A 16,991-nucleotide genomic window follows, 5' to 3' on the forward strand; every position below is an offset into this window, starting at 1 on the left:
TTGTGTAGTAAAATTGACTCACTAATTTTCTGTGACACCATTACTGCACTTGAATAATCTATACTTATAAAATTCTTATCTCACTGACTCACTGATCACGATTTCTGGAAAACTACTGGATGGATTGCAACAAAACTTAGAATATAGCTTCCTCATACGTCCTAGGTGCTCACTAAGAAATCTTTTGGCGATATTTCAACTCTAAGGGTGGTTTTTAAGGGTTTAAAGTTCGTCTTTTAGCATGTATATTCTTCTTCTCCCAATCTCTCAATTATAATTGAAATGTCCATATCATATGTTACTACAGAACTATAATCTAGAGAGAGTACCTATTCGAAACAGTTGATAACTGGCGACCAATTAATAATTTTGTCAGGTTGGCATTAAGTTGAGATTATTTCATTAGGTTGGCACCAAGTTGAAGAATTAATTAAAATGCATTTATCGAAAACAAATTGATTGGGCACTGCTGCTTCAATGATAGCTATACCTGGGAGTATAGATAATTTTTATTTTTCATAAAACAAACTTTTATGACGGGAGTTGCTTCTATCAATTGATCCTATTCTATCAAGACTAATTTTGTTTGTATATCCGACAGATCGCGAAAACTGCTTAAAGGGGTATTTTAAAAACTTCAGAAGTGTCCGTTGTGGAATCTGTTTGTAAAGAATGAGGGAATTCGGCCAAAATTTAACTTGGGCGAAAGAAAAGGGTTATTTATTAAAACGGCCAAATAGCTGTTGTTGCTTTTCCTAATGTGAAAACATCTTGCATAAAAGTAAGGCGCTTTTCCCATGAATCAATAAATTATTCCCAAACATTGTTTGAATATGTGTGTTTGTGGATATATGTAACTATGTCAGACGGATCTCGAAAACGGCTCTAACGATTTTGATTAAATCAGGAATATATTGTGCTTGCGACAAAAAACATTATTTTGGAACAGGTCTCAACTCAGGGAAAATTTGTTGAACTACAAAGAGAAAGGATTATTGGTCCCTCAAGTAGCAGCTGATCAGAAAAACGTTTTCCATAGTCTGTTGAAAACGTAAGAAAGTGTGAGCAAATAAAAAAAACATTATAATAGCTGTAGTTGAGTTACCAAATTTGGCGACCTTATTTTAAAACATTGCAGTATTCATGGAACATCTGGAAGAATAGGTTCAAAAAGTGACCGGATGATAGCAAAAGAAATTTAAAATCGATCTCTCCAAACATATAGTAGTTGAATGTAATGTTCATTGTGAGGTGATAGAAATGCGACTAATTTCTTCAGCTTCTGTTGTATTGGTTCCTCTGTTGTTCTATGTTTGTACGCAGCCATGGCCTTGAGAGAGACAGTTGCACTGTTTGTTAATTCATAATCTGGACTAAATACCACGAGAACCAATCAGAGAAGCCTTCTATTATAAAAACCCTGCTCTGATTAATTCTCATGAAATTTAATCCTGATTGAAATTGAACATGCTTTTGTGCTACTGGGCCTGATATTTTCATGTTTCAAAATCAGTAAAAACTAAATAAAAAAAAACATAATATTCCATCAGCTGCTCCTATTTCCTTTCAAGATGTTATTTCGACACAAGACAAACCTATTGATATTGATAGATCACAAGTAAATTCTAAAATTGTCAATTTAGATAGAAATTAAATTGAGTTACATGTTAGTTTACATCCAAATCTTCATCCCTAAGCTTTTGATTTCAAGCTAAGATCAAAGAAAGAAATCATATAATGGTAGTCAATAATCAAAGCGATTGAATAAACTCTATTCAGATTTATGCAAATTCACATTAAAATGATCCCACTTTAATATGTATGATTGTAGAGTTTAGGACATGTGAAATCAGCCACAATAAATGTTATACTATTATGAATGGACTCTTATGTATGAATGGACTTCCATGGAAGGAAGAATCAGTGGATTTGCTGCTCTTACACTTTTGGATAAGTAAAACGAAATTAAGCGATAGGCTATGCCAAAAATTCCAGAATAAGCAAGAGATCCATGGATACCAGAGTCATCAAATTCCGAATCAACCTAATTTGGAATTTGATCTTCAATTGCCAAAGCAAAAATAACATGATCACTCCTAATTTGATAACTGTCAACGGGAAATATTAATTGCCAATGAATAAAGTCGAGGGCGACTCTTAAGCCCCGCCCCATATCCTACAAAATTCGCTGCAATTAGACTACTCTTCTACAGAGCACTTCCAACACATAAATTAATTATTTGAATGATTTGACTTAATAATTTTCATGCCAAGTTGTGGTCTAATCTCAAAAATGATTATAACAATTTTGGTAGGATTTAGATTATAAATGTTTCACAAAAATAATTTTATCTTTTAATTCCCGTAGCGAAGCACGGGTGCCCTTCTAGTATTTAATAAAGGCTTATTGAATATCTCATTCATATTGGTTAAAATCATAAATTCGATCATTTCCATGAGGAGAATGAAGATGTAAAAATGATAAATTTATGAAAATAACTCTCAAATAATTTATCTTCACATTTCAACAGGTGGAAGACTTCTTTAGGAATGATTATAAGTTAGTACCTTAACTTATTTATTAGCTATCTTCATCATGAATATGTTGAAATTTGCAATCCGCTTCGTTCAACAGACAGGAGTTTGGATGATTATTGTAAAACCAACATGGTTTACTCTTGATACTAGCATTATTTAAATTTTTGTCAACGGGCAATGGTATTCTAAAGCAAACGTTGCCATTGTTAACTTCAAATATATGATGATGATTCCTGAGAAGTGTGAGAAGACCTTTTCCTTCTTTTTTTATGTACACCAAGTGTTCCTTGGGAATGATCTTGGCGAGTTCATTTAAAGCTATCGTCCGTCCAGCATTCCAACATGCTGATTTTTCGTTACTAATGATTCTTGAAATATTTCCACTTGTATCAACTCTACTTTTACTAGTATTTACTTCACTCTTATTATTAACTTCACTTCCACTTATGTTAACAACACTTTTAGAGTTTTCACTTGAATTGACTGCATTAGACAATAATTCACGTGTTATGAGTGACACAATAGAACTGACAATATTTTTATCAACCTGTGTACAATTGGTAACTTTTTCAACGCTAGCACGTGGTTTGAAATCCATCTCACTTTTGTTATCAGAAACACATTTATCCTTAATCATACTATCTATCCTTTCAATTACACTATCATAATCCTCTCTCGGACAGCTTCGTGTAGATCCTATCAAGCAGATACGTTTAGTGGAGGGAATTCGCATTTTATCGATACTCACATTGAAACTACATTGTTCGGATATATGTTTGATGTAAGAGATATACTCCATATACCTGCTGCATGACGGATCTTTACGCTGGTATTTTTGGCCGTTGAATTCGTAAGGGCAACAAGGCAGTAGAAAGAAGTTACAGCTGTAAGAACTTTTGGCAGCGAAGACTGGAATCCAAGGAGTGAGTTCGTCTGAATGGTTTCCTATGAGCCAATCTGTATCTGAATACAACGTCATGTCTGATGGTGTTACAGTGCCAATCTGCAAAAGATAAAAATCAATATACTGTTCATTATATCGAATAGTAATAGACTATTCATTATTCATAATTATCTTTGTAATTTATAATACTAATTTGAATAGGTAACACGATACAAATAAGTGAAAAAACACTTGGAAACTTACATTATTTTCCGAAATTTTCGGTGACTGTGTCACCTTTGTCAACGGTTGTTGTAGTTGTAGTGGTGTTTTGTTTGAATTCCAACGGTCAAGACCACAGAGTTCGTTTTAAAAAATGGATTACGGAGATCACAGTGTATGTAGGAAAAAGGATTACAGATTGAGGGGGAGCTATTATGTGTTACAAGCGGGAGATTTCAAATCTAAATGGGTTATGTATAAGGAAAGGGGTGGATTATGAATTGATAGAAAAGAGAAGATTTAAAATTAAAAATCAGAAAATAATTAGACTAAAATTATAAAATGGAATTATAGAATTGAATTGGAATGCAATTTATTTTATTTTAAATTGAAAATTTGATATAGAGTTGATAAAAAGAGTGAGAAACGTATGCACTCAGTTCATCCTTTGATCAGGTTCGGCAATACAATAATTGTATAAGCATTAGGCTACTCGTAATCTTTCAATCTCTTTGGTAATCTTGATAAATTTAAGCAGAAATAACACAAACTACAGGCTAGTTGTGAGTGTTTAGGAGAAACTGGGAATTACCTGAAAATAGGCAATTACATGAGAATCACATCAACACTGGAATGTTACTTTTTTCTTACATTTTCTGTAATTGTTTTTTATGTTCTTTGCGAGAATAAAGTTATTATTATTATTATCAAATGAGAGCCTTCCCTTGAAAGGCGCTTCGATGAAACTCGGTGTGTACTGCTCTTATCTATTGGTTTCACTGAAACCGAATTTGCATCGCACCTAACCTGAATTGACTGATTAACCTTTAGATTGGCTAACATTATTAATAAAGGAATATCTTTTTGAGATAAAATTATGAAAAAAGAGCTTGAGAATGATTCAATATTAGAAATAGAAACAGACATTTAGTAACAAATATGGTGATATTTTGAGTAGATTCATATATTTGAACAAAGATATTGTGTCTTTGATTCTGATATACGCTATAATAAACAAATTAGGCGTTATAAAAAGCTTCCTCTTCAGGGGCATTGAAAGTAATCCTATTCACTAAGAGCCAAAAGAAAAATGTTGAAACCTAAATGAAAATTTTATAAAATAAACTCACCCTTAGATCAGGCTTCACTCTACTTCCCAATTTTGAATAGAGATCCCATATCTTCCTAGGTCGGACATCCACTCCGTAGCCTTGATTGCCTTCACTGGTTAGGATGTAAACCAGTAATCCATTGCCACACCCTAGATCCACGAATCTCTGCTTACTTTCCTCCCATAACAGTATCAGGTAAGCAGCAATAGCAATGTCTTCGTAGACAAACTTAGACGGGTCTGTGCGTTCAGGCCAAATCTGAAAATAATAATATGATACCGTTCTATAACAGGAAAGTATGTCGCAATATTAATCAATTTTAGCAGAGCAGCACTTATACAATAATTTCAATTCATTCAGATCTTAATTTCTCATCATACTGGGAAGAGGTTGACTCCATAATCATGCTGATAAGCTATCACTCAGATAAGTTTGTGAGTTTGAAATCCCTTCCCAGTGAATCGGAACCCACCTAGAGCTGTAGTCTACTAATCTTATCATCATCATCCTTCCCATTGCCCACACACAAGCCTGGCAGAACATTTTTTTTCAAATACTGATTTATTAAATGTAACAAATACACTACTACTATCTGTAATCTGTTGTTATTATAATCAAATATCTTTCTTCAAACATCGACATTGTTGCAACATGGACAAGTGTGTTGAAAATACTGCAAATAATTAATTAGCATTGCAATTATTGTAAATGAGTCACTAAGTACAATAGAACTTTAGATGATTCTTTCAAATATGTTAGTGAAATTATTTCTAGTGCTTACCTCAACAAATAATTTGCCATACTTGTCCTTCAAATTTTGATACAACAAGCAGTACTTGTTGACAGAAACAAGTTGCAGGGAGCTCTTCACAGGGCCTGTACGTGTGACGTTCTCAGCCAACTGAACAAGTTTCGGTAAGAGATGCTTCTTCAGAAAATCATACTTCGATTGTTCTTTGCAGACTTCTGTTTCGCTAGTTCGATTGTCAACATTTCCAGTAGGTTCAGCTCCAACGGATAGCATAAACATGCCATTTGAGAATTCCAAACGATAGTTGCAGTTGGGTGATACAGAATGTTCCCTTGTCTCCGGATAGATTTTAATGTAGGTTGCATGATTTTGTGATTGATCTGAAAATTAGAAGAAAGCCGACATACTGTTATTTTTTAAACCATAAGCATCTATTAAATTAATCATCAAAATATGTGTTTACACCTATTGCATACCAGAAGTTATGGGTAGCAAAAATCACAGAAGTTTTCAAGAAACTTGTTTGAGAATGGTGGTATCTCAGGAAAAAAAATTGTTAATAAATAAATGAGTTTTCTAATGATGAAGGTGTAGGCCAACAAGTAAAACGTTACCGCATAGATTTTAGTAGAAGGCAGCAGACAATAAAAATATAGAAGATATTTTAAATGAAGACCCTGTATTCAACAATAATCATGTGAAATCGAGCTTGGAGTTAGAAATACTTTGATATTGTTCTAAAGGAAAAATACCAATTTATTGGAGGCTGATTTATGTCAAATATTTCAATAGAAAATTTCGATAATTGGAGAAGGAGAATAATTGATGAAAATCTGTCAAATAACATAAAACAGTAGGTCTATATAAAAACTTTGAAAAATTTCAATCAGTATTCAATTGAGAATTTTGACAATGTCTAGACTTACCAAATATTGATAATTCTATAGTATTTTCTTGGTGATTTTTGAATCGTGGTAACAGCTTCCTGATCTCACAAACAACAGATTTCTCTCTGTCATCTTCAAAATCATCAACATTGGAATCATTCGTTAAAATATTCAAGCTAGGAAAACCTTTTAGTATCTCCTCCAAATGAGATCCACTTGGAGCGGATTTGGAGTCTGATAGAATCGATTTCCTGATGGAATCCTTCAGAAGTGAAACAATATTATCTAAATGTTGGGTTTCAATTCTAAACTTCTTCAACACTTCAACTGCCAATAGCCGTCTATTGATAATATGCGGTCTGTCATTCCATATTCTAATTGAAGTCCAAAACTGATCAGAGGCTACAGTGCTTTCCACTGAACATATCGCACTCCAGTTAGAATTATACATATTGCCTCGTCTGAAAGCAAACAACAATATTCACTTAAAATGTATAGTGTGTAATGAAATTTTAATGAGTGATTGAAGTTACAGCTATCCATCATGAATGATACATTATGTTTAAAGGCATTTCATACTATGATGTTTTGCATTTACACATTTTCAAAGCATGCAGAGAATTTATGTATAGTGAATATACAAAGCTTATAATAAACATATTATTCAGTTACAATTTAAATAAATAAACAAAGCCAAGTAATGTATCCAATAACAAATAATGTTCGTGTACCGCGCGGACACACCAAGTGTCATTACGTAATAGGGTACTGTGTAAGGGCAGTAGTTCTCATGGTGCTTAGAACTCCAAACGAGACATCCTATTTAGGAGTCGGCGTTGGACGGGTGAGTAAGACACACCACCCGACCGGTGTTGACCAGAATAACAACACTACTGTAATAGCGCGCGTCTTGCTCGGATACTAACAGTGGGGATGTGAGGCAGCGTTCTCCTCAATCCACATTCCTGGTTTTCTAATCTAGTGTGACATCCCACAAAAAAGAGAGTTGTCACTCAACTATCAAAGCAAGGCTAGCCTCACTGATGAGTATAAGGCGAATATGAGCAATATCTTAGGACAAAACAATTTTACAGACAGGAAGTAGATCTAGCTAAACAGGAGGCGAACATTGCTGCAATTAATCAAGCCAGTAATAAATGTAAGGCAGCTTGGAATCTGGTCAAGTCCGTCACTGGGTCGGATTGTCGAAAGGTGAGGAGGCCTCAAGTCACCGCCAGGCCTGATGAGTTCAACCAGTTCCTCATCCAGCAGGTCGAAGGCAAAAGAATAGTTGAGTTCATTCAAGAAAAAAGTGAAGCATTTTAAGTATCCGAATGAAGACATCAAGTGCCAGCAAATCGAACTAAAGTCTATGGTTTAAAAAGTGGGACCCTTTCCGTTAATTTTACAAACCGTTCCTAGTTCAATAATAACTAGTTTTGTGATCGAGTGTTGGGGTTTTTTTATTTCTTAGTCTTATCTCGTATGAAATAAGTGTCTCGGTTGTATTAGGGAATGATTTGGTTACCTGCGGTACTTAAAATATTTATACGCCTAGGCCTATATGCGGTACCGTCGGTCAACCTATACTTATAAAATATTGTTAAAATGTTATTGAATAACATGTCCGTTGAACTATATACGTTGATGCGTATATAGTTGGGTGCTCATTAGTAATCCTTTAACAATAACTTCTCCTACTATATACGTAGGATGTGTATATGTTCAAGTGCACGCTTGGATTGCAGATGAACAAAATTTATGAAGAGCAATAGGAACACTCACACCAAAAGCTTGCACTTGCTAGTTGCGTTCAGTGTGACCAGCTAGGCCTACATATAAGTCAAAAAGTGTTTCAATGGCACTTTTCAGCCATGCATGATTTGATGTGTAGTTGCATTCAATGTATAATCACACCCTACACCTACATATAAAAAGTAGGATAAATTAAAGTCTAATTGTATAAAATTAAGTTTTTCTACATAGGCCAAATGGCATTGTGACTGGAATATAACCTGGTCAAATTTACAAATTATTTTTATTTTTGATTAAAATAGAACCTATTAACAGACCCCATGTACGGTACAGAGCTATCCGGAGCATGAGATTTGAAATGAAATGATCAACTGTCACACATGTCGCTTAAAACTGGGATATAGAAAATAAATTCTTACACATGGTATAAAATTAAGTTTTTTTAGTAATTTTTTGAGTTCTCAAGAAGTGTTAAAATGTAATAGAATTTTGTTTGATTTGACATAAATATCTTAATATATTATAATGCAGTAGAACAACTATTTGTAATGATTATAATAATAATTCTCTTTTATAGCTTGGTTATAATTATGTAGCCTATGGTCTATTAAATTAACTTTTTTAAGTTACCGTTATGAGCATAAATCCAACAGCACATTTGATATTATAAAAGTATCAAATATCAGAATGTTCATTCACCTTATTTAGTAGTGAAATTAAGCACATTTTAATAAACTAACGGGTTGTTATATCCAATTTTTGACTAACATTACATAAAAATTTATCATTGTTTTAGGTTATGATTTTACATTTTAACCTCAATTAACAGCTGGATAAACCACATGGTCATCTGATTCTAACACAGCACCGTAATACGCACGCGCAAGTAACGTTTACATTCAATCAGTTCTTTGAATGTAACGTTGTTTAGACATTTCAAATGATATCAACATAATGGGCCATATTATGAATAAAGTTGAGCATTTGCTTATACTTCCAAAATATGGAGAATTTGCTTCGTTTTCTATGAATATACGTGAGCAAAACCTTTTACTCATGCTCATCAAAATAATAGTTTGAGTATTTGCTCAAAAGTAAAAGTTTAAGCTACATTTACACTATGTAGCTGGAGCTATATAAAATTTGAGCTACATATAGCCCTGTCAGCTACATAATTTATAGCTCTGCTAGATATAGCTAAGCTATAAGTAGATTTATGTTAATTTTATGTAGCAGAGCTATATGTAGCTGCTCTGTCTTTGAAGGAAGGCTGCCGCAGCTGATTAGTGCCTGCTGGGTTTACACCAGATATACCTACTGTACTCATTTGTTGTCAGAGTGCTGGTAGGTAACTGCGCATTGCAAAAATTTATTTTTGATTTATATATTATTGTGCAATGGAGAGTGAATTTGACATTTTAATGCCATTACTTGTAGCAGAGCTACATATAGGTTGAAATAAACCAGTATTCACTACTCAGTTCCCAGCCAAATGCCAAAGAAGGTAGTTCGTCTTGCAGCAGCCGCTGCTTTCGCCGCAGCTACTGTGATATTTTCAGCACAGAGAAGAGAAAGAAGATATTGGATAATTTTGTCTCTATTCCAGTCAAATTCACTCTCCATTATTGTACAATCTCTATGCTTATAAAAGGCTAGGCCCCGACAGACTGAAATCACACCACAGCCCAAACTACTGAGCCTAAAAACTTGAAATTTTGCACGATTGTTTATGGTAGCCTGCAAACATCCACTAAGAAAGGATTTTCAGAAATTCGCCCCCCTGAGGGTGCTGCCCCCCCCCTCAATAATATTGTTCTGATAATTGATATGTTTAATAATATTATTATTATTATTGATATAATAAAAGTATTGTTTTAATAACTAATTATTATCATTAATATAATAATACCGTAAAACGGGGTTACTTAGGCCACTTTTAAAATTCAAACACCTGGTGAATCTAGACCAATCAATTTACAGATTTGAAACTTAGTGCAAAACTTGGGTCTGTATCTTGACTTATTGTTTCATGTAATAAAAAAATTATTTGAACAATTTTTCACCTGAGAAAATATAAAAAACATGGTGGTCTAAGTTTCCCCCTGGAATGGGGTAACAAAAACCAGGTATGTTAAATGAATGTTTGGCTCAAGTTGAATACTCCTGGGGTAACTAATTCCATACACTAGACTAAGAGAAACAATATTCATGTTTAAAAAACTGAATTTAATGGAGAAAAATAATATAATTTTTATTTTTAAGATTAAATGAGTGAATGAATGAGATTTTGGCTCAAGTTTAACACTTCTGGAGCAACTAAATCCACTAGACTAAAAGAAACAAAATTCATGTTTTATATGAGAAAAATAATAGTTTGAAGAATTATTTACATTTTCTAGATTACCATAAATGATCATTTCAACTCATACAAAAAAGTGTGGCTTTTCTTGTGGTTTTTGTTACCCCGTAGACAGACCAGCTGAGAAAAGAGAAGCATCAGGAAAAAAATAACCTCTAAATTGGAGAACTAACTGATGCATCATCTAGACCATTGATATAGAGAATAAGATTAAGAAGAGCGAAGTCCGCTATGATGCCACTGCGCTAGTGTAGCTACCAGAAATTTCGGGCAAGAAGTCGGGTATTTGTATTCGCTGTGTAGAAAAAGAGCCTTTTTCAAATGATAATATTTTTTTATTGGAGCAATAAAAAATATTCAAAGTATGGTAGTTTCTTATATTGTAATATTTTGTGAACTATGAAAATATTGTATGCTAAATTTGTATTATAAAAAATATTATTTGCTAAAATTGTCTATAAATTCTTCATCATTGCTATCGTTTCATTTTTCCTGTTCTTATAATATGTAGTTATTTATTATCTTATATCAAATAAGGAGTATAGAGTATAGTTAGGTACCTGTACTTAAGTTGCAAAACGAATGGAAACAGTTTCACGAAATATTGTGGTAACGGTTAATTTATTATTATTTGCATCTAATAAAATATACGGTGATATTAGCGATCTATAATAAATGTTTTATTTTCCATATCCTAAATACATGGTAATAGGAAAATATTGTAAAAATGAGATTCATTTGCTAATAGAATAGATCAAAATCTGTAGTGAGGTAGGTTCACTAAATTATATGTTTGGTCGAGTTAAAAATAATGTTCAATGAACAAATCATTGTATCATATGGTAATGGAAATAACGAAAAGTTGGAAAAAAATTATATTGAAATCCATAAAGTATGTCGAAAGATATAACGCAATGAAAGTCGATGTTTTCCCATATAAGTCTGACTGGGCGCCTGACTTCTTGCCCGATATTCAATGGCGACGAGAAATAAAGGAGGCATCATGCTTCCAAACGCTTGAAGGTATAGCCTAGTCATCTAACTATAATTATATATCAATGATCTAGACAGACAATTGAGGTTATGTTTCGAAATAGTTACTAAACTTGAAAGAGAACAGACTGGGATGGACAAATAAAGTTATGATGGGTATAAAATTTGGTACAAATTTCCTCCAAATAATAAAAATTTTTAATGCTTAACTTCAAATCTCAGTATTTTTTTTTTTGCATCAGCTTGAAGTTTGTAAAATTTCCAACTCATAGATCTATAAACATCCAGGATTTCTGAAATCAGTGTTACCAACATGGGCTCTTGAAATTTACCTTGCAAAATGGCTTTTGTTACCCTGTAGGCTTAAGTAACCCCGTTTTACGGTAGTATTGTTTTGGTAATCAATAAATATTTTTATTTTCACAAACTCTGTACCGTATAATTTATAATGGTGAATGTGAAACAGCTGCATCAAAGAAATTATCTCAAAAACATGTGTTTAGGAAAACCATAGTTTTGAACTTCGTTTTCCTGATGCAATGTATAAGCCTACACGTGGCATGTAGGCTATTATTAATTTTTCGCCACACTGCACAGAAAGCAGCTGTTTTCCAGTCCCTACGTAGATCTGAAAGACCTCGTTTGCAGACAACGTCAGAAAAGGGTTTCTTTTCCGGTCTAGGCCAGAAAGTTGTCTCTTTCCAGCCGCTCATGGAAGTAGTTAATAAGTCATCCGCTAGATCGGGCGAGTGTCCACTTTCATCATCAGTTGAAGTCACCATGATTTCAGTTCCAGTTTCGAATCAAACTAATTCGCTTCGCAACCAGTTTTATTCAATTATTTATTGTTGATTAGTGCATTCCGAATTTTCAAAAATGCTCGAAGATGACTGTGGTATTCCAAGTGAAATTTTAAAATAATCTGAAATCCTGACTGCAAATCTTCTACCACTAAAATCAAGAGATAGGTATGATAGCTTAACGAGTATTCTTCATTTTGTATTCTTTATTTATCAGCAATACCAGTAGTGTGGCAAAAAATATCGTTCACACCACGGGCAAAAATGTTTTTCCAGCTCTCAATCTTTTCTAGTCCTCGGCCTACGGCCTCGGACTTGAAAACCGATTTCGAGCTGGAAAAATCTCATTTTCTGCTCTAGGTGCGAAATATACTATTTCAGCTAGAACAGTTTTTTGAGACTGCTAAATAAACGTCTACAGTTTTATCAATGCTGTATCGGCAATATGAAAACGCATGCAGTTAATATATATTTAAATAAAGGTGTTGATATCTACATGATAATTATTCTCTACCATTTTTATTTAATTAAAATTTCAAAATTATTCAAGCCTTGATAGAATGATTGACTCAGTGTACAGTCAGTCGAAAATTTTAATATTGAAATGAGGGGTATTTTGGCAAGCTGAACAAAAAGTAAGGTCCTATGCACCTTTTTGATATTATTTCTTCAAATGAAAAATGAGTTTTGTGGGTTGTCAAAACTTCCCTTGAAAGAGAACTATTCATTTTATCCTATCTTTTAGTAAAATAATAATGATTTCTGCATTGAATAACATCTATCTTGCCAACAAGAATCTAACTCTTTGTGAATTTAGATATGACCTACACTTTAGATTTATATAATTCTATTAAAAAATTCATGGAAATTATTGAAGTACTTTTTTCAGTTAGTTGATGAAATTGATTATCAATAGAGAAAATGATTATAATTTTATCAATACAGAATTAGTTGAATGAATTGTCGATGTAAGTTACTGAGTTCTTGGTCAACAATAATTCAATATTGGTATTTATCAAATCATTATTTTTTTTAGAAGTTATTTCATTTGAATTAGAAAATATTTATAAGCTCCTATCAATTTATCATTCGTAACAATGAATTGTTCAAAACATGAATTTAATCAAATAAAAAATGGCTCATACTTCTGTATTCATGTTCGCATGTTTTCCACTTGTGATGGATAGCCAAAATATTGTATGGCGAGCTGCACGGCGAATTGTAATCGAGGGCTCTGATTGGCTGAAAAGTTCAGCGTTCGGAGTGAGGTGAGGCGAGCAGTTAGAACAGAGGCAAGCGGCACAGCGAATGGTTCGGAGTGCGGTACGGCGAATGATTAACAGCTGATTTTCAACATTATGATACATATGCTCATGTTCGTTGAAAGGCAAGATGTTCGGAGGAATGCACGGTTTGCTGCGCGGTTCGAGGTTCGGTTCGGCATGTGTGGATGCACCTTTAGTTGTTACAGGACATTTATACAGATCACAGGTCAAAGCAACATAATAATCTATATTCTTCTTCTTTTTCTCATTTTTCTTCTTCTTCTTCTTCTTTTTCTTCTTCTTCTTCTTCTTCTCCTTCTTCTTCTTCTTCTTCTACCTATATCTAGGAGGCTAAGCCCCGACAAACTGAAATCACACCACAGCCCAAACTACTAAGCCTAAAAACTTGAAATTTCGCACAATTGTTTATTGTAGCCTCAAAACATCCACAACAAAAGGATTTTCAGAAATCTGCCCCCCCCCCTGAGGGAGCTGGGCCCCCCAAAATTTTTACTTTTTAACCATTCATTGCACAGCAAAGTCATGAGTAACTTTTTCGTTCAGGTACGAAAAAAATCAGATCTATGCAGAAAAATTCCAATCAGGAGCACAGGGGGGTTCAGGAGAGGGCACTTTTCGAAAATTTTGATGTAAAATCACACTACAGCTCAAACTAATTGGCCTACAGACTTAAAACTTTGCACAAATATTCTTCAAACATGCTAGACGCGCACTAAGAACGGATTTTGAGATATTTTGCCTCTAAGGATTTCAAAGGATGAAAAAGGATCCTATCAAGTAAGCTTATGGTAAGGAGAACTCCATATGGAACTGAGATAATTGACACATGATATTCTAACATATGTTGTAATCATTGGAAAGCTTAAAACAATTTCATCAATTAGCTGATCGAATTGATTTTGCATTGATTGAGAGCGCGAGCTTACCACATGTTTGTTCCATCGTTGTATGCTTGGCCAGTTCGGTTTGCGCCTTCTATCAGCTGTATATGGAGTCTCATACACTCCGATTAGAACAGAGCACAAAGGTTCTCTTTGGTTACGAGTTTGTTGATAATTCTTTTTTTCAAATTCAAATTTTATTGCCATCAAAAATCACATTGAAAACTTTCTTAATAGACAAAAAGATTACAGAAACAAAATGTCAAACATATACCTACATTTATTTGTAGCACGGCCAGAAAAAGACAAACTTGAGAACCAGTCGTGAGTTTAGACTATTAAATATAACTTAATATATATTTTTTTTGTTAATATTTTGTGAATAAAAATTACGAGTTGATGAGAGATGCGAGTAATTCCTTACATTTGATCCGAATGGTTATTCATAATACAGTAGTCGGGGTCACTGCATTCAAAAATTTTTTATTCTGTACGGTAGGAAATAAATATCAATGTATCCAGTGTCCATAATGTAAGTAATTGAACTACTCAAAATTAATGGCTTACTGGTCCCTCATGGATTTATAGTATTCCTGGTGATTGAGCCTGTCTTTTTCAGCGTTGTCTATAAAGCTTAATTTACAATTAGCTTACCCAGCGAACTTCGTACCGCCAATGTATCTCATGTTACACTTGAATTTATTTGGTGAATCATGAAATTTATCTGACAATCAACATATTCATTTACATCTCAATACGGACTTCCTATGTGCTTAGTCATGCAGCATTCATTATTCCGAAAACGATTCTTCATCCATTCATTATTCTTCTCAATCAATTGGTAGTAATATCTATCAGTAAAGTTTTCAATTAAAAAAAAGGTTATATCAGTGTTTCAAAGAAAAATATTCAATGTTTTCATAGCTGTAGATTGTCGATATATGGTCCAGGAAATATGCGATGTACGATGAATCACACAGAATTCCATATTCTTTCCATTTTAGGATGAATATAAGCTAAGCTAGATTCAAATAATTGGAAATTATTCTTTCATTCTTCAGTAATAATTAATGAATGCAATATGAATACTATACATATATACTATACAATATATATACTATCTTTCATTAGGTGAATAATTTTTTTCAACATTTTCCAGTTTCTCAATGATAGGGGAGTGATGATAATTATTATTTTGTATAGGCCTTCTAAGGAACCATTATCAACAGCTGGTACCAATCAACTACACTTCAACTCCAAACTACCGTTTTAATACCAGTACACAATAATTTTTCACAGGGTGATATGTTTATTACAGCTGGTAACTTTAGATGCTAAATCATATTACCACAATATGATCTTGAATCATGATCATCTTTTCGTTCTTCAGTAGCCGCTCGGCCGAAAATTTCGAAAACATATGTCTGTAAAATGGATTAATGAATAACTATTATTAGCCCCCCTATTAAAATTTCTGTTCAGAAACCATCCCCAATATTCACACAACATATTCCCAAAGTTTCATGCCGTTATGTCAAGTAGTTTTCAAGTCTACAGAGAACAAACAAACACACAAACAGACATTCATTTTTTTATAAATAGATTTCCATTCGGCTCAAATAAAAGCCTCTCTAAATGAAGGTAGAATGATAAGGATTCAGTTCTGCTGTTTTAACATTTTTTCAAATCACTTTCAAAAAGTTCATGTAGTATGTAATGTAGTACCTACTATTGTGTTTGAGACACTTCTGGCGCTATCATAGTTTCACCACTATTCTGTTCCACACTCCTATCTCTTCGTCGTCGTCTTCCTACAAGGATTAGGCAAATTGCCTGGTCCGACTTCAAACTCACCATCACATCCATCTTTTACGGGGTCTGCCCACACTTCTCCTCCCAACCGGGTTATACAACATGACTGCCCTGGGAATCCTGTCGCTCTCCATCCTTTCAACATGCTCTTTCCAGTTTTTCCTATCTCTTGCAGTCGTTAACTTTATTATTAATTATTATTATTCCCATTTAAATTCTTTATTAATTCATACAAAAAGTACATCATAAAAATTATAGGGAGAGAAAAAATAAGGTAGCCTTGTGCTATTCCTCTCCCAAATTTATATGAGGTTACACATAGTCCAAAATAGGTTAAGTCTTGTAGTTGTTCATTTCACAAAATTTTCACAATGTAAATTTTTAAATTTAGATGTTTTAAAACCAAACATAGGAATATATTTCACATTATTATCACTAAAATAATAAGTATTCACATTCTAAAGAAATAATTTTGAAGGACCAAAAATCAAACTATATCTATAATAATTATATAAAGTAAAGAGCTGGCTTATACACGTACGGGATAAGAAAATTATGTTTGACGCATCATCACGTCTGAACTACTGGACTAATTAACTTGAAATTTTGCTTATAGATTCTCAATTAACCAAGGATGGTTATAGGCATATTCTCAATTCTTCAAAATTTCATTTTGTCAAGTTTTAAAATAGATCCTTGCGAAGCACGGGTT

General features: G+C 33.4%; 1 protein-coding gene across 2 annotated transcripts; it reads right to left on the reverse strand.

Moving 5' to 3' along the window:
- Window positions 1-2,346: 2,346 nt before the first annotated feature.
- On the reverse strand, window positions 2,347-8,969 carry LOC111048999 (probable tRNA (uracil-O(2)-)-methyltransferase). 2 transcript variants are annotated; one of them, XM_022334989.2, is made up of 5 exons: window positions 8,848-8,969; window positions 6,433-6,854; window positions 5,537-5,886; window positions 4,774-5,013; window positions 2,347-3,541 (listed from the first exon to the last, which is right to left on the reverse strand). In XM_022334989.2, the coding sequence occupies exons 2-5, from the start codon at window positions 6,842-6,844 to the stop codon at window positions 2,582-2,584; spliced, it is 1,962 nt and encodes a 653-aa protein (XP_022190681.2). In that variant the 5' UTR covers window positions 6,845-6,854; window positions 8,848-8,969; the 3' UTR covers window positions 2,347-2,581. The 2 variants fall into 2 exon arrangements, with proteins under 2 accessions (XP_022190681.2, XP_022190680.2); XM_022334988.2 differs by having other exon boundaries at window positions 8,779-8,964.
- Between the last annotated feature and the right edge of the window lie 8,022 nt (window positions 8,970-16,991).

Source organism: Nilaparvata lugens, chromosome 10, assembly GCF_014356525.2.
Source record: "Nilaparvata lugens isolate BPH chromosome 10, ASM1435652v1, whole genome shotgun sequence".
Lineage (NCBI taxonomy): Eukaryota > Metazoa > Arthropoda > Insecta > Hemiptera > Delphacidae > Nilaparvata > Nilaparvata lugens.